The sequence below is a fragment of the Tinamus guttatus genome, unplaced genomic scaffold (genome assembly GCF_059628265.1).
Source record: "Tinamus guttatus ecotype Peru unplaced genomic scaffold, ASM5962826v1 Tinamus_guttatus_pri_ptg000125l, whole genome shotgun sequence".
Lineage (NCBI taxonomy): Eukaryota > Metazoa > Chordata > Aves > Tinamiformes > Tinamidae > Tinamus > Tinamus guttatus.
In genome coordinates, this window is record NW_028288659.1 from 3,453,688 (window position 1) to 3,479,336 (window position 25,649).

Genomic DNA, 25,649 nt, shown 5'->3' on the forward strand with positions numbered 1-25,649 from the left:
GCATTGGAAAGTACCAGATACTTGTAAATTGTCAGAGTTAAGCCCTTCTTATGGTTTAACTCTTCATTTTATCTGATCATAGTCGATGAGCTGGATCTGGAAGGTAGAGCTGTGCTGAAGGAGGTTGAACTCCAGATTGCTAGGTTTGGTAAGGATGCCAGATTTGAACAGAATTAATCTGGGATTAGTGAAATGGCTCCGGCAAGTGGATTTAGTGTAATTAAAAAAACAAAACAAGTTAGGAAAATCCGGTGATTAAAAAGTGTTAGTAGGAAAAATCTCATTCAGCTTCTCTCATTTCAGATTTTACCTGTAGTTCTTTTGAGGAGTTTTGACATGTCTGTACCTTCCTTTACCCTTTCCCTTCCTAGTAATGGTTTTTAAAAACCTAAAAGGATTTTTCATTCATCTTTAATGGATGGAAAGAATTGTAAACAGCACACACCTGGATGTTAGTCCATTTGATAAATGCATCAGGATTTCAGAGCATTTTCAGTACAGTGAACATCCTTACTTGTGCCTTTAAGACAGATGGGTGTTAGTACTAAGGCCCATGTAAGACTACTGTTTTGTTTTGTTTTTGTCTCTCAGAAAAGGCCGTGCTTTGTTTTGTAGCCCCTTTTGGAGGCCTGCTATAGGCAGACTTAGTACAGTGCACAGCCTCTGAAAACAGGCAGCTTTCCAGCGTGGGGATATGCTTTGTGTTTGTGTGGCTGGGCATGTGTGCACAGATCTGGGCAGTCGGTGTTCATTGGGCTCGGAGCTTGGCTCTATACACCCAGCCAGGCATAAAATCAAACTGACATAAGCGGTACAGCAAACAAGCCAGAGCTATTTTTGAAGCAGCAGAAAAGGCAAGGAAAGAGGCAAGGTGGTGAAAACACTTTCCAGCTGAATTAAGACAGCAGCACCCTTGTGAGTTGCGTTGGGGATAGGGCTGGGAACCGACTGTGCCTTTGGTTTTACTTGGAGGAAGGGAGTGCATGGGTTTATTCTGCCATTTCTTATAATGACAGTGTTCATTTTCACTGGGTGAGGTGCTTGCTTCTCGATTTGTTCTGAATCTGTAGCGTATTCTGGGGATGGCAGGACTGAAAGCAGGGAGCAGAATGCAGGTAGAAGAGTTGTTTGTGTTTTGAGAAGGGCTGGGGGGAGAGCTACCTCGCGTGCTGTCGGCTGTGATGTGTGTGATTTGCATTTTTCAAGATAAGTATCTGTTACAGGAGTTGTGTGCAGATCAAGTTGTCAGATGCTTTGCTGGAGTCATAAGGATGATGTATAAACCTAATAGTCTCCAGTAAATGAGATTGCTATGATAGCAAGAGGTTTAGGTTTTGTGTTGTCCCGGGGTGGTGTAAATATCAAATAGGTCTTTCCTGGAACTGCTCAGAGCTTATTTAATGAAAAAATACCAGAACTGCATATCTATTGATCTGTGGACTGACAGAAGAGGCGTAGAGGAGAGCTTTACAGGAATCTATTTTCAAGGGTAGACCTGAAAAATTCTGCAGTCACTCAGGTTCCTTCTCCTGCTGTGGCACAATTTGGGATCGTGTGAAATCTTCCTCAGTTTTTCAAGTGAACCCTAAATTTACCAGTAGGGAGGTAGCCAGTAGAAATGAAAGGGGCTAGCTCAGCCCATCCTCTTTTCAGCTGCTTTTCCTGTGGGATTTTATTGAGATATTAACACAGTGGTTCACAGTGTTTTTGCTGCATCACAGTGTGCTGCTCAGCAGTTTGAAGAGCTCCAGAGATTGTATTTGTGTGCCAGATTTCCAGTGGTTTTGTGAGCATGGGAGGCTTGTAGGTCCAGGAAAGCATCTGATTAAGGAGTACTTACCAGAAGCAAAGTTGCTAGCCCAAGGAAATGAAGGTTAAGAAACTGTTCAGCAGTGCAGTAGATTTCAGGAGTGCGTTTTGTGAGAACTAGGTAACTCTGAGCCTAGAAGTATCTTTTGGGATCTTTCATCTCTGTCCTGTAGAGATTTGTGGATGCTATGATATGTTACAAGACCGAGCAGCCCCTTCCCCAGCTACATTCATGCACTAAAAGCATAATTGATTTAACTTTTAATCGTGGAGTGAGGCTGGGTTGTAACGGTTGACTGTTTGGTGGAGGAATGGCTGGCCTGTCTATTTTTAACACATGCTTTGATACTGTGTACTATTGTACTTGATACAAAAACATCAAGCATGCACTCTGTGTTGCATTGTCCCCGATTCCCCCCGTTTTTTTTTTTTCACAGCTTTAAGTGAAAGGTCTACAAAAAAGGTGTTTCTGTCCTCAAGTCCTGTATGCTGTTTGGATGCAGCTGTCACAAAAATATCTCTGAATGGAGAGTTGAAAGGATAACTCCATCTTGTTTGCAGTCTCTCAGATTTGAAGGTAGATGCAAGTTGAGTTTGGAGGGCTATAGGAAAGCAGGGAAATTCTCCGTTTTTCTGGCTAGTCCTCTTTCACTTCTTACAGTGGCAGGTTTAGCTGCAGCGCTTGCATTTATTCTGCTTGACTTTTATTGTCAGGATGGTCTCTCTTTGCCAAAGTCATGCCTCCTTTAAGTTCTCCATGTGGGGATACATGTTTCTTCCTCCCGATTCTAGGTTTTGAACACAAACGGTCATGCTCTAAAATCTCATTCCCTTATCATTTTGAACTATCGCAAAGCAGCTCCCAGTTTGATCTGGCAGCAGCTTAGTTCCCCTTCCCGAGAGCAATGCTAGGGCTCTCCAAACTGGCATGCAGTGTTTATGCTGTCCCCTCCCCTCCCACCCTCTCCCCTCCCACCCGCCCTCCCTCCCTATCTTGCTTGGTCTCTGCTTCTCAAGGACTGAAAACTGCTGCATCAGAAGCAATTCTTGGGCTCCTGGAAAAGTGCACAGTAAGGCTAGTCGGTTGGTAAGGACTTTCTTCCTCTTTCCTCCTCTCCTCCCTCTCCTCTCAAGTAGTTTATTTTTTTCCTCCAGCTCTGCATATACTGTTTTTCATGGCCAGACTTCATCTGTTTTGAAATAATCTGGAAATAGCTGTAAGAAGGGAGAAAGTATAAGGCTACTTGGAAGCTAACTGCTCTCTTTTTTTTCTGTTCATGTTACAAGCTCATCTGCTTTTTACTTGTTTGAAAAAGCTGAAATAAGTGCATGTAATCTGGGCCTGTTGGGCTGTAGGAATAACCTTCCTTCTTTGAGAAGGAGACTGATCTTTGCATTTGTGACCCGTGACTGAAATTGTCTCTGCTTTCCCAGAGACATGTGTTAACAGTGTTGGAATTCGACTTTGAATTAACTAGTCATTAGCCTGTGTTGAAGAGGGTAAAGTAAATTTAGTGTTTGTAGTTTCTTGTTTGGACCTTAGAGAAGTTGCTCTGTCTCCAGTGTTTTGTTTGGTACTTTTCTACTGTTTTTGACATTTTCTATGCTGCTGTTGATTGAATAATCTATGTATTGGACTTAAAATTGTGAGGAAAAGGGGAGTAAAGAGGTCCTTGTGATGCTTGGGAAGCGAGGTAGGCAGTTTGCGTTGTTGGAGATTACGATCTCCTTCCGCAGCAGTCCAGGTGCCTGCCTGGAGAATGACAGTGCAGAAATCCATGGACGTGCTGTGCTGGAGAGAAGATAAGTTGTTCTAGGAGGGTAGAGATGCAAGAAAGAAGAGTCTTAACTACAGAAGGAGATTTCCTTTCAAAATAATTATACTTCATGCTTTTCTCATGCAATGTGTCAGTGAATGTCCACTTCTATTGCAACTGCTTTGGTACTAGAATAGGTATATTTTTATACATGTGGTTGAAAGAACAGGAACTTAAATGGTGTGTGACCAAGCAACTACATCTGCTTTTGCTCCCTTCTCACCCCTTACCTCCTGCTGCTCCCCAGATAGCATTTGTTAAGGCTCTTCCAATTTGTATGAAGAAATGGTCTCTAAATTATTGGATTTACTTGAGTTTAAGCAGCTAAAAGCAAGATCTCAAAAGGTTCTGAATTGGAGCTGACTCTTGTGGATAGTGGAGGGTATGTTGGAGGGAAGGCGAAGGAATGGGATCATTTCTGCAGGCTATTTATTCTAACTAAAATACTCCCCAAAGGGCTGAAAGCAGTGGCAGTGATATCAGGGTGTTTTGGTTTGATTCCTGTGCTTTTTCTGTGTGTGTGTGTGTGTGCGTGTGTGTGTGTAATTTTATAAAAAGTTTTAAGTCAGTTATGGTCTCTTTTTGTGAGTTCTGCTGTGCTTTTCTTGGCTCCCCCTATCTAAACAGGTTGTACATTGATGAATAATATCTAGATGCATGGGAATTTTTTGTTACTTTCGATTTTGTAAGGTTATTTTAGATCTGTTCATTGCTTGCTGGCCCTTTTCTAATACCTATCTCTGGAGGCTTGGCGGAGCAGTCAGGTAGCCTGAATTCAGGAGGAGTTTGCTTTCTGAAGAGGCGTAAGGGAGTCTGGCTGGATCCCGAGGCACAGGCTGACTGGTATCTGCAGCTTGAATTGCTTTAGGCAGCAGTGAAGCCGTCCGACCACGCGGGTGGTTTGTGGGTGCAGCCTTTGCGGCTCTGGCGTGGCCATGGAGGGCTCCCCCTTTGCAGGGGGAAGGCTGCTCCTGATCTAGCGCTAGGAATCACGCGGCGTCCGCATTCCCGTCTCTGGGGGAATTTGTTAGTGTGGGGAGTTTGCTTAATTCCTTAGAGGGAGCTCTGGTTCCTGGACACGGGCCAGTTCCTGACTCACTGCCTTTTGTTGTTCACGGCTAGACTGTAAGCAGGAATGCGTTTGGTGGGTCTCTAGTGGTTTTATGTTGTTGCTGTGAGGCTATCAGTGTGAAGAAAGCGTTGAATGAACCTCATTTCCATTTGAAGGGTGTGTTACAAGGTAAAATCAGAAACTTAAACTTCCCAACTATGTTGGAATTTTTTTTGATTTTTTTGTTGTTGTTGTAGTAAAGTAGTAAAGACTCTTTTTCTGGAGCTTGCCACTTTCCTTGCCCAGTCTGTTAGCTTTTCCTCCTGTACTTCAAGGCATTTTTCTTCTTGGGGATTTTATATGAACCTGTTTTAGGAAAAAATAGAAAACATAACAAAAGTAGAACAGATTTTTTCCACAAGGTGGCACTCCTGTCTGGGCAGTGTATATAATTTTTGCCCGTGCTGGACAAAATCCAGCTTTGTGATATGAGACTTTTGAATTTTGAGTGACTTTCTTCATGGGGTCATTGTTGCACTTCAGTAGCAGTGTGAGCAGAAAGTGAGCTGTCACTTGTGTGTTTAAATTTCATTAAGAACTGCTTTAGAGAAACCAGTCAGGCTTTTCAAAACACTTTCAACTGGAGAGTATTTGTTTTGGAAGATTGTTATTAGACCTTTATCTTTGTTTTAGATCAAACATTAATTGCTAGCTAAAGGCTGGCCCTAGAGTAAGCTACCTGGGCATCATTGAGCAGGTGAGCAAGCTGGCAGGGTCGTCTGCTTGCTTTAGCAGAGAAAGTGCAGAAATGTTCAGTGGGAAGCCGGGAGATGCACTTCTGCTTTGTCTTTGCTCATGAGCTTGGCTTAAGGGCTCAGAGAAACGTGTGGGCAGAGATTTACCTGGTGGATTCCTTGGTGCGTGGCTGCCGCCCGAGCCCTCGCACCGGTCGCCGCACGTGCCGCATTCCTGTGGCGCAGGCAGACCCGCGTGAAGAGCCCCCCTCACCGGGTGTCTTGTACCATGGAACTGTGCAGAGTGGGTCCGAGTAAAACTGCTTCCTTCGTATTTAAAGATTTGGAAAGATTATGCAGAGGAACTAGTTTGATACTTGTCAAATCAGACATAATTTGGCAGCTTTTCAATTGCTGATTCTTAAAACGTTAAGCTTTGTCACACTTAAAGTTTTAGGGCTTCCACAATAACCAGAAAGTCTTTTGGCAGGCATCTGTTCTTCAGTAGTTCATAGGGCTGGGTGTTAAAAGTCTAATCTAAGGTGCACTTAATATTCTGTTAGATAACTTAATGTGCACCTCTTTTTTTCCATTCCTTATCTAATAACATCTCCATTACATAAGCAACACTATTTTTTTAGAGAGAAAAAAAAAGTAATTTATCTCTCTGAGACATTCTGAATTTTAATTTGAATATCAATTTGCATCAGCTTTGATAAATCAGGCTGAAATTAAGATTGTGGTAAATAAGTCTTTTTTATGGAGTTAAGAGGGTTTTTTTTCTGACTAATAACTACTACAGTTAGTAAGTCACTTTGTTTCAATACAACTATTAAGAAACCTCCCCATTAGAAAACTGTGTAAAGGAAGAGAGTCACCATGAGGGTCGGGTTCCAAGACTTAAATTGGTATATTATACTTAATGTCTTTAAACTGTGATTGAAAATTGATGTGTTCTGTACGCAGCAGTTTCTGGCTGTATGTTAAAGGTGGTGGTTTTCAGAATTCACAGCAGAGAGGGATTTTCCGCAAAATTCTGATTCCTGATGCTGTCAGGACTACAGCTGAATCCAAACTCATGAGTTCAGCCTATGGTGACAATTTTCATGGCCTTTTTTCATTATTTTATTACCAGTTTGCAGTTTTGTAATGTAGCTTGGTGTGTGGCAAACACATTCCCATGCACAAATGAATGCGTATGGGCTGTGACATGAACGTAAGAACTGTGGAGGATACAGCATTAAAGGGGTTGTCGCTTGCAGAGGGCTTGTGGAACAAGTCAAACCACGTAGGGTGAGGATAATGGTTGACTTGTGGAGGTCCACTTTTTAAATCTGCAAGTGCCACCTCCACAGAAGCAAGTTGATCTTCCCTTCAGGACTGCACCGTGTGCCATGGATCATCCTTATGGTTCTCTAACTGGAAGGGGAACTGTCTAGTTCCCCTGATCGTGATTTGTAGCAACTCCACCCTCAAAATGCAGTGGCTGGAATGAGGCCTGAGGCTGTGGGGAAGGGCTTGCTCCTGCAGACAAATGCAAAGTCATTCCATAGGTTTTCCCCATGGGGAAAAGCCCTTCCAAGTTGCAAGTCTCATGTCCCAGATTAGAAAAAAGGGAACTCTGATCTCCGTTGTCTGGTGAAGCAGGCAGAGAAACGTGCATATGTTTCTTATTTATAGTTAAATCTACAAAGTGTGGCTTATATAAGACCTTGGTTATTAACGATCCTTCCAGGTGGTCTGCCCTATCCCGAGTTATCTGTCTGTGGGAGCTTTGCTTTGCTGCTGGGTCATATCTGTAAAGGGATGGAGAGAATTGTCCTAAATGTCACTGAGTTTTTACGGCAGCTCTTTTAAAAGAAAATAAAAAAGAATGCAACCTCTAACCCATTCAGCACAAATCCTACCTTTGTCCTCTTGATTTTCTGAATAGCTCAACTCAAGAATTGTTAATTTTGCATGTTACATAATTCCTGCTATGTCATCAAACACTTTTGATGAGGATGTAATAAAATCAGAGGTTGACACTCAGTATTTTAGGTTTCTCAGATTTTTCAGCCTTGGGCCGTCTATCTCTTCACGATTCAAGAATTCTGTCCGAGAGACACTGGCAATTGTTGGCCTGTTTGGACTTGCTACAGAAGGGAAATATCCCTCTGTAGCTGGCTCTGATTCATGAGGAATCCCCCAAAACTCTGATGGAGTCAATTCATTTTTCACAATTTGGGAAAAGAAATGCTTGAACCTCTTCAGGCCTTCACTGCGCAGGAGGAGGAATGGGCACGTTCATGTCTGTACAGTCTCAGCGAAATCTGCAAGATGCCAAGGATTGCCCGTATTCCCGTTACAGCCATCCTGCATTCCCTTACCTTCTCCAAAGCAGCTTTCCATGCTACGCTTGGCCTGTGCCCTGACCTGGCCTGTGCGCTGCGAGGAGCGTATCTGTGTGAAAGTGGCAGTTGATTTTTAGTGTATCATTGGAAAGAAGTTTGTTGCAAACATCAGAGTTCTGTAGAAACATAGCTGGATTTCAGAATGTTTTGTTCAGATGCTTCGTGTTTAAGCAATTGCCCTTCCAGAGGTATGTTAAGACGAGAACTGTTAAGACAGGAACACAGTTAAGTGGAGTGTCTTTCCATGCCAGTTTCCACTAGCATCATGTTACAAATGCAGTCTCTTGTGTCGTGATGGGCTCTGAGTTATGATAATAAATTGGTTATGATTTGTTGAAGGGTAATACTGAGTGGAGAGGAGGACAGTGTCAGAAGTTCATGAGATGGCAAATTTTACAAGAATTTCATCATTTAATGGCAATCCCTCTGAATCTGTAAAACCTGTGGAAATACAGAATTTCCTATGATTGTATGTCCTTGTTAGTGTGTATATATATATACATGTGTATATAAGTATATACATTATATGTAAGTATATACAGTAATATATAAGTATATATTACAGTGAGGCCGCTTCTTTCTTAATCAACATCCAGAGAAAATCCTAGTGATGACAGGAGCAGATGTAAAATCTCAAAGTGTCTGGGCAGGCGGCTTACTCTGCAAGCTCAACATGAGGCGGTTGAAGTTAACTAGTGGGACCGACCTGCTTCTGATTTTGAGTGTCCAGTTCGGAAAACAGGAGTTTCATCCCATTCCAGAACAAGACAAAAGGTGGATGCTTGTGGATGTTTTTAATTCGGGTCCTATACACTGTGGAGGAAGTTTGGCTTGCAGTTGTCTGTACTTGGTCTCCTTGGATTCGGTAACATTTTCACTTACTCCTCTTTGGTCATCTTTTACTGTGCCCTTACTTTGGGGCACTTGTTTCTTCCTAGATCATAGAAGTCCATTTTCTTCTGTGGTACGAGCTGCATTAGAAAAATGTTCATTTTCCAAATAAGATTTTAAAGAGCTTACTGGGGTCTTGAATTCTCAGTTACTGCTTGTAAGAGAGAACTTGACGTATGTGTGATGTCTAAACATTTTCATAAATATAATGCAGTATTAGTTTTTATTTCCTTCTGAATCAAGACTTTGTGGGCATTTTAATTGTTTAGTTGAACAGCTTGATTACTTCTAACCTTCCCCTTGAGAAATTTTGTTTATCCTTTCTCTTCAGAGTTTCTGAATCTATTACTGATCCAAGTGATGCTTCTGACATCCAAGCAGTTTGCCAAGAAAAGTTCCTTTTAAAGTGTTCTCCAAAATGCTTTTCTAGTGCACACACATCTTCCAAATTCAGTGATCTAAGATGTTATTTAGATCCCCTCTGTAATACCAGTAAGTTATGAAATCCTTATCTTCCTGGTGCTCTACTGCACTACAGCCAGCGCTGCAGCGTCTCCAGGAGTGAGTCCATTGAGTTTTGCAGAACATCAGGGTGTTTGGGGGAATGGTTAGAGGGACCACACACCATCCACCACCCCTGACCCCTTGCCAGAAAGTTTAGGGATATAGTGATAATCTCCACCACGTTACTGTCTATAAGTTGCGTAAATCTCTCAAGTCCCAACTTTATACTTCTCCCCTGTGCCTGCCAACTGGGGTTTTTACTTGTTTGTTTTTGGAGATCGTTCCCTGTTCTAGCAAAGTGGAGAATTGCAGTGTGTCTAGTAGCTCTACAGAAAGTACTTGTGTGTTCATGGAGAGTCGAGAGTTCTTGCCTTTCTGTGGGGCAGAAAAACACTTGCTGCTGGCAAAGTCACTATGAATTCTTCTGCTGTGCCCACCACAAGTTAGAAACTACTCACTTGTAGGCCCTGTGTTCATGGCATATTTTCCTACCAAGGAATCACTATAAATTATAGCTTGTTGCTGCAAAATAGAAACGCAGACTTCAGATAACACTGTAAAATGCAATAAAATTAACATACAGAAAAAAATGGCCAACCGTATGGAGCACTTGCACAAAACAGAGATTCAGCTGGGCTCGTGTGCCTCTTGTGTTGAACTTAAGGTTGGACTTGTCGTCTTTTCTGGTTACTAATGATACATTTTGGTGATGTGCTGAGTGATGCAGTACCTTCAAGGGAAGGAAGGGCTCACAGCAAAGCTCTTTTAAGTGGTCCTGCTCTCTGGAAATCCCAGTAGGACCATCTGGCTTCTGTAAGCACTTTTAAAATGTAGGTCAGACAAATGCTGCTCTGTAGAGGCCCTCTGATCTTGCTGCCAGACTTGGTGTTTCCAGATGCCTTGTCCTCCCTGTACGTGGTGCGTAACTGCTGAACTCGCGGCTCACGCGCTGTCCTCCTCTTCCTTTGCAGGGGACAGTCTTTACTTTGGAGTCCGAAGAGGAGGAGTACCCAGGGATCATCGCGGAGGACAGTAATGACATCTACATCCTGACGAGTGACAACTCGGGGCAGGTGAGCCCCCCGGAGTCCCCGACGGTGACCACGTCGTGGCAGTCGGAGAGCCTGCCCGTCTCGCTGTCCGCGAGCCAGAGCTGGCACACGGAGAGCCTGCCCGTCTCCCTGGGGCCCGAGTCCTGGCAGCAGGTGGCCATGGATCCTGAAGAAGTCAAAAGCCTGGATAGCAATGGAGGGGGCGAAGAACGGAGCGAGAACAACTCTTCCAACTCCGATATCGTTCACGTGGAGAAGGAGGAGATACCGGAGGGGATCGAGGAAGCGGTGGTGCCCGCGGCCGCTGTGGAGACCGTGCAGGCGGCGTTCCCCGAGCCCCCGGCCTCTTCACAGGAGGTAAAGCCTGAAGCTGCAATCGGGGCCGCTGAAAAGGCGCAGCCCTCTGTGCTTCTGCGTACGAAGCAGGAGGAAAAGGGAAGAGTGGCCGAAGAGCCTGTGGAACCTGAAATCCCCATCTTAAGTAAACCTGGTCCAAAACTAGCGCCGTCAGAAGAAAAGGCTGCACCAGAATCTGAGAAAATACTGCTTCCAGGGGAAAAAAAAGTGGGGAAAGAGGGCCGCTTGGAAGAGATGGAAGAGAAGTCCTCCACTGCAGAGGAGAAGCCTATCTTATTGCCCGAAGGGAAATCTATATTGCTGTACGGTGGGGCTGCTGCAGTGGCTATATTAGCTGTAGCAGTTGGAGTAGCGCTGGCGCTTAGGAAGAAGTAACAGCTTTCTTGAGGAGGAGGAGGAGGGGGGAGAGAAGAGAGAGCATTATCCAATATTTGTAGTTGTGTTAACTAAGGGTTGAGCTGCCTGCTGTTTAATTGGACACTTGAGTAACTTAATGGTGGTGGGGTGAGGTTATTCAGTAAGCCTCCAGCTATGGACAATCATGTTTTTAGTAGATTTAGGGTGGGGACTGGTTTTTCGTGATTAAAGTACGGGGGGTATTTTTAAAAAAAAAATAAAAGAAAAAAACTCTGCAAATTTAAGAACTTAAGCGCAGGTGCTGAAGCAAGGGGTGCTCGTGCTCTAGGAACTGGAACGGAGAATCCCCAGGGGAAGGGGAGAGCCAGCTGCTGCCAACCCCTGGAGTTTCTCGCTCCGCAGACGGACCCGCTGTCGCAGCTGTGCTGTCCTGTCCCCTCCCTGCGCAGCCCCGAGCCCTGCTCGAGCAACACGAGCCAACCCGACCCCGTAGCGAGAGGCTGCTCTCCCCCGTGGCTCGGCTTCCTCTCAGGTACGGCGCTGCTCCTCGTAACCTTGCGGGTTCCTTCTCGGCGCCGGGGGGAGGCTGCTGATCTTACCTCTTGGCTCACGCCGGGTTTGGCCCCGACGTGCATCGGGGCCCCGTGCTGTAAAGCCGCTGCCTCTCTGTGGCCGGGTTATCCCTGAGCGCGCTGGCGTTTGGGAGCGGCGAGGTGAGACGGCGCCGCTGCCAGTGACGGAGGTGCGGGCGGTGCTCCCTGCTGGCCTGAGCACCCCCTGCCCCGCTGCGTTACTGCCACGCGCCGGTCACCAGAGACGCAGCAGCCCGGCGGGACGCGGGGCCCTTCTGACAAGCACTTTGATACGAGCGAGCGTGCAGCAAACAGGTGGCAAGGCCGCCTGGAAGGGAGGCATGAGCCGGTGCCGCCTGCGAAACGCAAAGGTTGAATGCTGTTTTGTCCTGTGTCATGCTGCAGTCTCTGTTGTCTCTCACAAGTTAAGCACAGAGTGTATCTAGTCCTAACTTGGTCTCGGCTGTGACAAAATCCCAGACACCTACGGTACTGGATTCTAGTAACTAACAAAACAGCATTAAATATCTCCTCTGTGTGCCTGTTCCTGGCCTGACCCTGAGTGGTGTTCGCTGCAGTTTCTTTTGCGGCCCTGAACCTGTAACTAGCTGAACTTCCAGATTCACAAATGCTGAGAAAGTTGCTCTGGAAAAAGTTCATCCCTCCTCCTTCCGGCAGTCACCACTCAGATGCTTCCGAAGGGAAACCTTTCAAGTCTCGCTGTACGTGCTGGTTACGCCAGGTCCGCTGCAAGCGTTCTGCTTCACGGTGCACTTCTGTGTCTCTGTACTGCAGCTTTCTCCGTGGGCAAGATCCTAGATTTTCCAGGCAAAATTACTGACCATCCCGGAGGGTTTATGCTGGCACTGAGGCCTAGGGCAGGTGGAGGCAGGTGAGAAGGAACTTGGAATAATGTAAAAGCTGAAATGGGAGCTTGCTTACTGTCAGCTTACTCTCCACAAAGCACAAAGACAAGCTCCTTTTTTAAAAAATACAACCTTACCTACTGTGCTGCTTGTAATGAGCTTGTTCCTTAAGCGATCTGATAACAGAGATTTTAGCACATTCTCCAATTTAGCACGAGGTCTTCCTCTTGCTACTTTTTTCTCTCCCTGCTACATCCCAATATGGTGGTAAGTTAGTAAGAACCTGGCAGACTCTAGGGAATTTTTGGTTTAAGCTTTTTCTATCATGGATTATGTAGAAAACATCCTGGATTTTGAGCTGTTTGAATCCTGACAAGAAAGGACTCTCACATAGATACTTTGCTATGGAAGGGAACTCAGCTTAGGGGTTCTGGGCTTTAGTGGTGATCACCGACCGCTCTTTTTCTGTGTACAAAAAGCAGCAGGTGGGCCTTAAAACACACAAACAAGAACTGTTGTGGAACTGAGTTGATTTCTTGTCTCTTGGTGTCCTGCTGAGATTGTCACCGCTGAGCTGGGTGCCCGCAGGCTCAGCGCAGGGGCAGGTTTCTGCCTCCCCACCACCGCAGTCCTCTCCCTCGGCACCTCCTTCGGGAGCAGAGGTGCTGTTTGTTACCCCTTTTGTGGCAGACCCGCAAGGAGGTTTACATGTTGCTCAACTGAGATGTTGAAGCAGTATTTATTGGCAGAGGGGGTGCTTGGTTGTTCCTGTGGGGCCAGGGCTGCTGTGTGCAGTGAGTGGGGATGGGTCTGTCCCTCTCCTCTGAAAGGGGTTGTTTTACTGATAGAGCGGGAAGATGTGCACAGGACAGAAGATAAATCTGCACAAGCCAGGGGACACAAAAGAGCCCAGTGGGGCTCTGAAAAAAGGTGCCTTTGCCAGGAAGGAGCAGTGAGAGCAAGGAGGCCGCAGTGGTGGGGTGAGCAAGCGCCTTGGGGTTTTGCCAGGCTTTTTGCAGTGGGGTGTGAATCTGCAGCGCCCGCGCGTGGCTGCTCGGAGTGGCGCTTTGGCCGCACAGCGACAGGTTTTGGTACTCGGTCCCTTGCCGGTGCTTCCTGTCCTGAGGCTGATTCAGAAGGAACCTTGTCTCGCCCATCCTCTCATCACGTGTTGCAAAGTTCCTCGCTCATCTGTCCTCTAGGAACACTCCATTAGCTAAAGAAGTCAGCTGGTTGTGGCTGGGAGTTGTGCTCAGTGTGGAGCCCTGCGGTCAGGGCTGGCCCAGGCCCATTGAAAGTGGCAGAGGGGTGAGTTAGCAGGTGGATCTTCCCCTTCCCGCCCCCGTTTTAAAGTACACTGAGGGAATCCTAAATTGAATGGTGTAATGACGCTGAACAGCAAGCTTGCTACGCTGCGTGGTGACCCTTGTAGCTGCCGGAGACTTCCTCAAGGAGAGGCAGTGTCTGTGTGCTTGTGAAAGAAGGAGCATATGGAGTGACTGTCACTCCTGTCGTTTATCCCTTTCCCGAAAGTGCCTCTATATCTGTCCTTGAGTGGACTGTACCTTAACAAAAATGGCTACCTTTGACCCGTTCTTTCTTCACTTTATCCCTGTCTGCTGCACGTCCTCAAGCTAGTGATAAAGCTGCAAAGGGCTATAGCTGCAATAGCTGAGAATTACTGCAATACGGCGCTCCTCTGCGTGCAGCCTGGAGATACTGCTTGCAAGCCACACTCTAAATCGTTGGGAAGTGGCAGCATGCTAAATATGAATGAGCTGCTGAGGAAAAGGCTTTTAAGCTGAGGTGCTGGGATTTATAATTCAGTGATGCTCAACTCGAGGGGGCTAGGGAGAGGCTCGGTTGGGCATTACTGCTGGGAAGAGGGCAAGGGTCTTGTGAGCAAACCTGAAGCAACAAGCGTGGGGGGCACAGCCTGAACCCCACCATCCCTGTTACGGAAATGCCCAAACAAGCTGGACCCGATCCCTTGAGGCCGCTCGAGAGCTTGGGGGAAGGGAGTCTCCTACTGTAAGAGCCAAGAGAAGCTCCTGCGCCAGGGAGCTGAGGTTGGCGGAGCTCAAGAGCCCCCGCGTGTCGGCGCGGGGCCGATGGCTGTGGCGCTCCCTGACCTGGCTCCGAGCGAGCAGGCGCTCACTGCAGACACTCACCCTCGCTCTTCGTGAGGGCTGGCGTTTCCAGCCCAGACGGGGGCCAAGGCTGGGGGGGCCTTTCAAGGGAAAGGTTGAGTGCTGGGCGCAGGGCGTGCGGTGGCGCCGGGCCAGGTCTCCTGCCAGGATCCCCTGTCTGTGCTTTTCCTGCAGCTCTGGTCACACCTAGGCTAACAAGGAAGTTGGACTGTTTGTCTTTTTTTCTCTTTCTCTCTTTTTTTTTTTTAATAAACTAATCAGTGTTTTCTAATGGTCGCACATGGCTCATTTCATTAGTACCAAACAAGTGAGTTTCAAAAGTTATTTTTAATTAATTATTGTAGCAGTCTAATAATTTAAGGCCCTAAGTCTTCCCTATATTAAAGCCTGCCCCACCCCTCAAAAAAGTGCTTCTAAGCAGCACGGGATTTCATTGACTGAGGCAGAGCAAACACGAGCTGCAAGAGTTGTACCTGCAGGTGTAATTTCTAGAGGCTTTGCTGTGAAAGTGGTTCTCCTTTCCTTGTGGGGGAGCTGGGGGTGAACAGTCACCTTGCTGACACTGCAATGCGCCTAGCCCAGGTTGTCAGTAAAATTCCTCATTCTTGGCATGACGCACACGGCTTTCGGTGTGCAAAGGGCAGCTCCTGTGTTGCACAGGTCCGGTACGTGGGTAGGTTACAGACCTGCAGGAAAGTGAGTTCTAAAGCAAAATGGGGCAAGGGGAGGCTGAAAACTCGCTTCCTGTCCCCCCTGGAGGCATGCGCTGAGCATCGTCCCTTTTGGCTTGGTCCGCTCAGTCTGCACTAGGGAGGTTTCTAGACCAGCCCTGCTTTGAGTCTCGGTGTTCGTGCTGTGCTTTGAAGTGCAAAAAAAAAGAAAAAAAAAAGGCATTGAAGCCAGTCCTGTGTCAGAGCAGCGTAGCTAGTGCCCTGGCCAGTCTGGAGCAGGGAGCACAGGGCTGGCTGTAGGCAGCAGGTCTCCGTTTGCGTCTGGTGCCGTTAGCTCCGTGGACTAGTTTCCTTGGCTGGGGCCTGAGAATGGCACCAGCTGGGAGAGGCCGGCTGTAGTGTTACCAATACATGCAGGGGGGCCAGAACACAGATGTAGCTCCTACCCGCTTCATTTCAGTGGCTGCATCACTTTTTTGTCTGTAACAGCTGCCCCTCTCTAGGTTTCTTAGGTAGGCTGAGTTGCTTCCTCCTAGCTAGAGGTCTATGGTTCTGCTGTAGAGGAGGGGAAGCTATCGTTAGCTTCCAGTGGAAGCTGCTTTCAATCTCGCTGCAGTATCTGCAGGGGAGGCAAAGGAACATTGTTGGCTTGGACAGAACAAGCTGCAGAGGATGCATCTTATTGCTGTATCTTTAGGGGGTTTCTCCCCATTTTTAACTCGCATTATAAGCTTTTATTCAAGAAAGTGTTACAAGGCTAAAACCCACTCAGACCAAAAGAATGCCACCTGATTCTGATAAGCAGCAAAGTCTCCTGGGACTGACTCATGGACGCATGTTCGGGGATATCTCCCACTGGGCTTCTGCTGGGTGTAGACAGCCAGGGGCTGACTTGCAGGGGGTTCGGGTTGTGTTCCCCAGGGGCCTGTTGGCGGGAAGATACCCTGACGTGTCCTGAAGTCACCAGTCACCCAAGGAACTGGTCATATTGTTCCTTTTAATGTAAGTGCAGCCTTCTTGGGGAGAACTGTCTAAAGCTTTTTGTGCCATTTGGTTAATAAAAGTGTTTCCACCTTTAAAAGGAAGTTCTTTCCAGCTTCATTGTTTAGTTCAAGCGAAGGGGTATGTATATTTTTTTCTTCTGCCAATGGGACACTGCTGTAAGACCATGCCCCCAGGTTGCACTTTAATAAATGGTACAGTTTTCAAAAACACTGTGTGGACTATTTCTGTGCTCCTCCCCTCCCCACTTATAGTGCAGTGGAACAAAAATTCCACCAGCAATTTCACTTATTCAGGATGACTTCAAGGCGTTAGGAATAAGCGCACCTCCCTTGCGCTAGCTGCCTCCTAAGTACTATTAAGTGCACGGAATGTAAGAACTTGCACAAAGCACGACAACTCCTTTAAAAGGTAGAGTAGAAATTCAAACTCTTATGCACTGCATTGCCATGGGAAATGACAATTTTATTTATGTTTAAAAAAAGCAATATATTTACATTCTCAAAGTTCTGAGGGAGCTGGATGAAGCCTCAGCTACCCTGTGTGACACCTGAGTCATTTCTTTTGCTCAACAGCACACCAGCCCTGAGATGTGAATGCAGGAGGGACGTGGTCAGAGATGCCAGGTATTCTTCCCAATTCATGGGCAATAGCTCGTTTTTCTTTGCAGCAAGCTATTCTAAAGCTAAAAAACATTTTTTCCTCAAGCGTGTCCAGATTACTGCGCTCCCTGAAACAATTTACCCCTGTAATTTTCTGCGTTAGCTGCATTTCTCAAGCAAGCATAGCTGCTGTGGATTAAGACTACAACCATTAAGACTGAACCTTACCCTACCTCTTCCAGGACTGTTTCCAGTTGCAGTCAGCTCGCTCTGAGGTAATCTAGATGTTTTCTCCCCTGCTTTGGTGAGCGATGCTGATGAACCACCCGTTCTAGAGCCAAGGCCTTGCAGGGAATGATCAACATCCACCGTGCCCCAGCGGCAGCACCAGGGTGGGGAAGGCAGTGGCTAAAGCAGAACGCACCATTCAGAGGGTAAACTGAGAGGCCAGGCCCTGTGGCCATGGCATTTCCTCTGGAGGCACCTGCATTTAAGTCTGCTAATGAAAAATAAAAATAAAAAAATACCCCCTCCACCTCACCTATTCGACAAAATAAAGGGCAAGCACTACTCCTGGCAGGTGCTGGCAGGCCGCTCATAAATGGCATTGCGGTGCTAGTCTATGAAAGCCTATCTACATTGCTGTCCCTTCTTTTCACAGCCATATTCCAGAATTAAAACAATTCTAAGGTATCAAGAGTAGAAAGCCCTTGGGAAGCAGCAGTCTTCACACAAGGCAGCTGGAGCCGAGCCTTCTCACCCACGCAGCTGGCAGGAAAGAAACAGAGCCAACATGAGCAGCCTTGCTGGAGCCGTGAGCCCTCTGCCCGCCCCGAGGAGCTTCCCTGGGAGAGGAGAGCAGCACCTCAGCCCTGCGGCTCCCCTTGGCACCAACTCTGAGCCCTGCCCTGACTCTGCCGCCTGCTGCTCCGCTCTGGGGTCACCTGCCTGACCTGACTCTTCCATCCCCAGTGCCGTTTTCTGTGCTGAGGGCAGGGCCGGACGAGCTCTGAGAGCTGAAGGGTCCCTTTTCCTGCCCTCTCCTGCTTTGCCCTCAGCTTCCTGAGCTGCCACTCTGGGGCTGGCCAAGGGCTCCTCATGTGGGAACGCGGTGGCCCCGAGTGAAGCAGGATGGAGGAAAGGGGGTGCTGCCCAGCCCCGCTGCTGCCTCACAGTGGGCAGGTGACAGCCGTGGCGCAAGGCGCCGGCCCAGGCTCATGGCACCGGGGCGCAGGCCCCGCTGGGGAGCACAGGGCTGGCCTGCGTGCGGGTGGCACCCAGCCACAGCGCGGCGCTGGCCCCAGCTACCTGCCCGTGCTCAAACCCTGCTCCCGCAGGCCCTGCCTCTGGCAGCGTGCACATGGACACGTATGTGCACGTGCACATACATATCTACACACAGGGACTGAGTGGGAGTGGTGCCATCCCTCTGTCCTCCCGTGCCCAGAGGGCACCACCGTTCAGAGCTCCTGCGGGCCCCTCCAGCCACCAAGGCCGTGACCACACGGAGCTGTCAGAGCGCTCACCATTCGGACGATGTAGGTGTGGAGGTGCTGGTTGATGTAGTTCACAGTGGTGCTGAAGATGCGCTGGAGAAGGGAGGGCACTCTATTTGCAACTTTTTTAGTTAAGACCATTGCTAGCACCAACAAGGCCTTCTCCTGTTCCATGTCTGAGGGGATGGCCCTTGCAAGCCCTTCCACTGCCTGTGACAGGCACCGGGTTATCTCCTGTATGGAAGCAAGGGAAGGTCTTAGTACAACAGCTGTAGAAAGGGCTCTCCACACACCACGCTGGTGACCAACATGATGGTCCAACACCTCACAGGGTGCCGCTCTTTCCTCCCTAGCACAGCAGCCTGCCGGAGCTCTGGAACACCCCATTTGGCAGTGGGAAGGCTGCTCACCCAAGACCAAAGCAGAGGCGATGGCCCACGTGCTGCTGGAGAGCTTAGCCAGCACATCTCATTTTGGGCACCACAGTTATCCCCCCACGCACTCTCCCACCCCTCCTCAGTGCTTGCACATGATCTGCCAGTGCCCAGGAGGCCTGGGCACCCACATGGTGTTTCCCTGAATTTCACTGTGCTTAGGCAGGGACTAGTGAGGGGATGGCAAAGTGAGTTTCACTGAAAAGCCATCAGATACAGAGCTAGAGAAAGAGCCAGGCATGGGACACGTATCGCCTTGGACAAGTATTGCCCACCATCAGATGTACAGGACTTGGCACCAGCATCCACAGACCCTCCCACAGATCTTTCTTTTAGACAAATACTGAGCTTAAACCAGAATGGTGATTTGCAAAGATACTACCCTGAGCCCACCAACTTGGGGGCAAAAACACCTGTGAAAATCCTCACCACCTTAATTTCCCAATCCACAGAAAGCCCAAGGAGCTCACTCTGCAGGGCAAAGGTTGCTACAAAGCTGCCACAGCATTGCCCCTTACAGACATTCACATCAAAGGTAAGCATAGGGGCTGACTTCTTTTACACTTCAACAATTAAAACAATAAACCAGCAAAAATGCAGATGTTTCCAGCTTGCTGCAGGAAAGTTCAACAACATTCAAAAGGCAAACGACTAGTGAGGCTGCATTTTTTTTACTCACCTCTCTAGACAAATTCTCATTCAGAAAATGCTGTACAAGATCATTTACTACTCTTGCTTGGATTTCTTTATCCAGCTGGTCTCCAATCTCTGCAAGCTGAGCACCAATGATCCGGAAGATTTCCTCGTTCCCCATGTCCTCAGCGGCGAGCACTGCCAACACATAGAGCAGGATTTAGCTCACAGGCCGCAGCCACCCTACGTTCACTGCAGGTAAATGGACTCACAGCATCCTGGCCACCACCAGCAACCCCTGCTCCCTCTCCCACATGGTGTTTGTGACAGCTATATGTGCTACGGGTCACTTGCATCCGCACAACAACCTAAACTTGCCCAGAGACTGCGCAAATAGTTTTTCATGTAGTTACAGGTATATCTAGTACTTCACTAGCCACCCAAAGCAGGGTCCCCTCCCCAGTCCAAATGTGTGACCTGGTACATTGACCTTAATCTCAGTACAGCTAAGAGGACCTGCAACAGTACACAGCCCTCCACCATCCCAATCTTCATGGGCCTCATGTCCCAAAGGAGCACTGGGAAGCTTTGCTAAACACAGATACTATGTTTTAGATGGTGCTTAAGACACAGATCTTAATGGCTGTCAAGAAATTACGTGAGCTCTTCCAATTCCCTCCTCAGCTCGAGGCAAACTGTCAGCCACAGATACTGTAAAGTTGTAATATCCTCTAGAAATTCTGGTTTCATATGCTTGAATCTCCCCCTCCCCTCCCAAATAGCATTTCTTTTCAGCAGAGCGAGGCTGCGTTTTACCCATATTACAGCTTAAACTCTCCCTACCACACATACAGAAGAAAGGGATGAACCCCACAGCACAAAACAAGAACGTGTTCCAAAATCCAAGCCCCAGAACTAGTGCTGTTTGTTAGGGATCAAGTTCTGAAACTCTCTTCAATAAGCAGTCTGAAGCCTGACATAGGATCACACTGTTTAGAAACTGTCCTGCTGCTTGGGACACTCATCTGATGCGCTACATAAAACCCTCAGTGTGGCAAGTAAGCCAAAAAAACACAGAGAAATAAAGTACTAAGCATTAACAGAATTATATAAGTGTTAAAATCCCAATTAACATCACTATCAACAGCCATGCTCTGCAGTTTCTCAATGGAGAGGAATTTACTCTTCAACAGGCCAGCAGAGAAGACAAGACAACAAACAACAACAAGCCTTGGAGGCTGGTGGGAAGGAGAGCACTCACCCAGCTCACCGTTCTGCAAGTGCCCGCTCCGATTCCCGTCCGTCTGCAGGTCCCCGTCGTCGTCGTAGTGGCAGACCTGCTTTGCGACAGGGAAAATCCACTGGCCTTGCAGGGTTTGTAGTTGGTCTCTAAACTCGCAGTTAGAGGAGCTCTGCAGGAAGCTGTACAGGAGGATGCGCTCCATCCGGCTGGATCCATCGCTGTGGATATCCTAAGCATAAGACAGTCACTGTTAAACTCAGCCCAGAAAAAGTACCATCTTTCCAACACTGCTTTCCAACAGCAGGCACACACTTTTCTGGCCTCCTTTAAAGGTCTGAAATAATGTTAGCCAGGAAGCCTTCAAATGTCAGCAAATGGATGTTTGTGAGTAAGCTTGTGGATGTTTACTCAAACACAACTGTTTGATGGCGAGCACTAGACAGCTCCTACAAACCAGAAACAACTGTTCTTTCTAGAAACCCATTTTTATGAGCTAGCAGAGAACTGACTCTCTGAAACTGTGAGCTCACCTTCCTCACATTCCCAGCTGTAGCGAGGACTGCACCTCTGACCGGAGCAACTCTTTCCAAACAGAGGTGCATCAGCACCACTTTCCTATTTGGCATCTGCATTTGGAAGACTTATCCCTGTATTTGGGGACTGGGCACCCTACTTCCTATACAGAACTGTAAGCCAGCAGCTCTTGATTTAAAGATAATTAACCACGTGAACCTTAATTTTTGCAAGCTCCTATTACCTCTTTTCACCATATCTTATCTCTCTCTTCAAGGGGATCTAGACAAGGTCCATAATAAGCCTGTCCAGAGCCCTGGAGAGAGCCATGCAGCTGCCAGCAAGAGTGACAGCGAAAAGGCAGACTATGAGTGTCTGATGGCCCTGACATCCACGCTCAGACAGGGCACATGCTGCACGTGTGGCCATGCACACTTCCCCCAAGCCACAGTCTGGCTGAGGAGGCCTGGCAGGTGGGCACATAGATTGATGCAAGCAAGAGGTCCCAATAAGGCATAGGCCTTAGGCCTCATAACCACCTAAGGCCTCTGCAAGAGGCCCGGAGATGAGCCAAGAATCGTAATTAAGCAGCTAAGAGAGCAGGATGTTGTGCAAGTACAAAAATACAGGGAAAAAATCCTGCTCTGGTATGCAGACCATTTGTCTATAAGAGAAGAAAGTGCTTAAGCTTAATTTGAAGTATCAAGCCTAAAGTAGAATGATTTTTTTTTCCTTACCAAGGGCATAAGGCCCATAAGCAAACAGGATGAAGCCAATAACTGAAGGGGAATGAAGCTTTGCAAGGCCACCCATACCTAGGTAGCACTACCAACATCAACATATAGGACCCAGGTTATCAGCCTCAGAAATACAGATTTGGGTATAGATATAACAAAATTGGAACCAGTGTAGGAAGTTGAAGACTTAACAGATGGCAGATCTTCCACTAATAAGGGTGTGAGTGCCTACAGATGTCAGTGAAGCTCACCTGGTGACCCAAGTTCACCAGGACTCCAGAGGCCCCTTTGCACTGCCTGCTGGACCTCCCATCAGGTTTATCCACAAAAGACTTGAAGAAGGGCAGAGAAGAGGGTTAGAGTAAGGGTCCCACTTACTGTAAAGTGGGGAACAGGAATAGACTTCTATTTTAATAGCACTTTTGTAGTTAACAAGATTTAAGGGTGATAAGTAGAAGCTTCATAGTTGTGTTTAGCACTGTACGAAATGGTGCAATCATAAATTGATTACAGTGATAGGTCTGTTACTCAATTTGGTTAACTGATTTATTAGCTTTAGTTGTATGTTGCTTAACCAAACATTGTGGTCTCTCAAATGAGCTGTATCTCTAGCCTGCAACCTGGCAGGAGAGAGTCAGACTGTGCGGTAAGGGAGCAGCCTGCAAACTAAATTATTCCATCTTCTTTTTGGCCATATTCCCGGAGGAAGAGAGCACTATCAGAGGCACCTTCAAGAACTCTGGAGGAGATGAGGCACTTTTTTGATACACACTGTCAGAAGTATTTTGAAACTTCGGTCACGTCTGCAACCTACCTGTTCCATGATGACTCCAGAAATAGGCTCTTGTTGCCCTCTGCTTCAGTCCCAAGGTCCTTGTCCTGCAAGGCAGTGAAAACGGAAGGGATTAAAGGATCACCCCATACTCCTTTTACCAGTGCTCATGGGCCCTTCCAGGGATGCACACCCTGCCAAGGGCTGTCTATTCCAAACCAGAAACAAGGCTGAGAAAGTCATAACTGTGCCAGGAGGGCCCTATGCAGGTCAGTGACACAGACAAAATGCCCTCTTGCCATAGACACAGGGAAGACAGTGAAGGGATATGACCTCCAAATGAGGCGCCAGGGCAAAGAGGTGGTGCTGGCAATAGAAAGGGCCATCTTTCATAGTGTCCAAGGCAGGAACAGAAAGCAGGGTTATCCCAGACACACCGAGGCCTTGCAAAGGCAACCCACAGCTTTGGATTTCCAGGTCCCTTCCAAAAGCAGGTTTGCTGCTTGGGTCTGCATGTACAGCAGCATATTTCTAAAAGTGAAACACCCAGATGAGCTTACAACCTTATAGAAGTACCTAGGTATATGTGTGTATACAAAGGCCACACAGGCTTATTTCAATATCTCCTCTCACACAAGCACCTATAGATGGGGAGGGTTGGTCTGGGTGTTATCAGAGGCTCCTTGTTATGGTGCAGTGCGTGTCCTCACATGAGGAAAACAGTGATAAGCCTCCAGGGAGGCTTGCTGGGAAGAGGGGAAAAACAAGCAACGCGGAAAGCTAAAACAGCAACCAGCAAAACTAAGCACAAAACAAAACAGTGCCAAAGCGGGCAGGGAAGCAGAGCCGGGCGCGCGCACGGCCCTGTAGGCCGAGGCAGCCTTCCTCGCCAACCCGCGGGCGCTCAAGGCCTCAGCTCAACCCCCGGGCCCCCATGGTGCTGCAGAGGCCGAGGGCCCCCACCCAGAAGGGGCTCATCAGAGGCTCCCTTCCTCTTCCAGACAGCCAAGCAGCTTGTTCCTGGCGCCCGCCAGGCCGCGCGAGGGCCTCTCTGGCCCCCGGCCGCGTTACGCGGCCGGGGGCCAGAGAGGCCCTCGCGCGGCCCGGCGGGCGCCAAGGCCGCAGCGCTCCCCGCTGAGGCGGGAACCAGGCCGCAGCCCTCATGTCTGAGGTGAGACAACCCACACTCGCCCGTGGGGATCCCCCAGGCAAGTTGGCAACCGAATTCAGGGCCTGCCTGAATTGAGGCGGGCGACTACGTTTCCACGGGGCGTTCTCCGTAGCTTGGTGGCAGCGCCGCTGCTCCATGTGCCGGAGCAAGCTGAAAGCCGCCAGAAATCCAGCGAAACGAACCGGCAACCGCCGTGGAGCTGCGCTAGTGAAGAATCGCCCTTATTTCACAGTGTCACCTCCTCGTGTCTGTGTTTTGAATACAAAGAAGACTGCAGGTGGAAGACGCAGGAAGTGAAAGCAGAAACCAACTCAAACTCTGAAGGAAACCACAAAGTTGCAACTTTTAAGAGATTAGGAATTTTTTAATTTTTCAAAAGCTCTTAAGACTCCCCACGACCCAAAGGCAATTTCTATATAAAAAGTAGGTTCTAATCCATGAGCTTTTATCTTCATTTAATCATACCATTAAACAGCTTGCTAAAACAGAGACCTAAGCTTTGCTGCTGTGCTTCAAGACGTTGCTTTCTCCATTCGGATCAAAAATCCCTGCTCCTGCCACTCACCCCTACCCTAAGACATGTCCCTTAAAGGCTGGGGAGAGCGCAGGGCGCTCAGTTCTCCTGTGAGGAGAAGGGGACTCTGAAAGGTGACCTCTTATCCTTGAAGAGAGGAAGAGAATTGTTAGCTCTGGGGATGGAGAGTTTGAGACAGCATCCCTAGGATCATGAGGCAAGTGGAAATTTTCGCATGAAGCCTCCAGCCAGTGATTTTTTGGAAAACACCTCAGAGGTAGCAGAGACAGGCAGCATTTCTCTATGCCAGACAAAGTCTCAATATGCATATTATTTAATTTATACACATACATTAAGTGCATAAATAAAGAGCCCATGCAAAGTGAATCAGCCCCTAACAAAGGTGTTCATGCCATTGCTATGACCAGTAGATGTCCTTAGACACTAATACTTTTGAGTTCATTCACCATCACCCCCTGGACCATGATGGTTGATACTGTATACAGGAAGCTCAAGGCAGTAGTGGACATGGGCTGCACACATCCCGTTTGCTTTAAAAATAACATTCACCACAGTGATCTCCTTGGGCTCCAACAGCACCATCAGCCCCATGCAGCTCCAGCCTATGCCAAAAGCCTCTTTCAGGACCACTGTGATACTTCACAGCTGGTCATATCAGCACATGCTGGTTAATTCAGGCTGGTAACAGCCCACTGATTTTGCAACAAGAGTACAGGCTGAGCATATCTCCATCTTCCAAAAGGAAAGAAGTCCCCTTACACTCCTTTCACATCACACCATGTATGCAGAGGAACAGACCTCCTCCAGCCCACAGATCTCTGTCAGGAGTGCGATGCAACACCAACCTCTGCAGCTGCAAGCAGCACAGAAGTAACTGAGCAGCAGCAGCAGAGAGATTTCTCTTGTGGGACTTCTCTTGCGAGACCACTTCTGCCTAGCCAGTGTGTAAGGATCTATTTTTTCTCCCTCAGGGAGGCAAATTTCAGTAAATGGCAGGAAGGCGAGACAAGTGTAGTCTGTTCATCAACACCTGACCTCAAGTTAAACATCTACCTGGACAGAAACTGTCTTAGTCACCGCTACAACAAGAGTGTGAAATGGAAAAGTCAGGTGAAGACACTCCCTGAGGAGCTGCCACATGACACATCTTTCCAAGGAGAGCTAAAAACGCTGCTTTAAGGCCTCTCACCATGGCAGAAGAAAGGCTCAGGAACTAGTTCACATGCCAGGAAGCCTCCTTGGCTCACTCCCAGGCACTAATGAAACAAGCTGCCAAAGGGAAATGCC

General features: G+C 47.8%; 2 protein-coding genes across 3 annotated transcripts in view; one reads left to right on the forward strand and one right to left on the reverse strand.

The window, feature by feature from the left end:
- BCL2L13 (BCL2 like 13) overlaps positions 1–11,244 on the forward strand; it is a 34,573-nt gene extending 23,329 nt beyond the window's left edge. For both annotated transcript variants that reach the window (XM_088521571.1, XM_088521570.1), the window contains one exon: positions 10,171–11,244. In XM_088521571.1, coding sequence (XP_088377697.1) covers positions 10,171–10,983 — 813 coding nt within the window. In that variant the 3' untranslated portion in view covers positions 10,984–11,244. The remainder of the gene's footprint in view (positions 1–10,170) is intronic.
- A 7,044-nt stretch (positions 11,245–18,288) lies between these two features.
- On the reverse strand, positions 18,289–22,814 carry BID (BH3 interacting domain death agonist). Its single transcript, XM_010220358.2, has 4 exons — positions 22,699–22,814; positions 20,653–20,863; positions 19,438–19,589; positions 18,289–18,558 (listed from the first exon to the last, which is right to left on the reverse strand). The coding sequence occupies exons 1-4, from the start codon at positions 22,705–22,707 to the stop codon at positions 18,289–18,291; spliced, it is 642 nt and encodes a 213-aa protein (XP_010218660.2). The 5' UTR covers positions 22,708–22,814.
- Between the last annotated feature and the right edge of the window lie 2,835 nt (positions 22,815–25,649).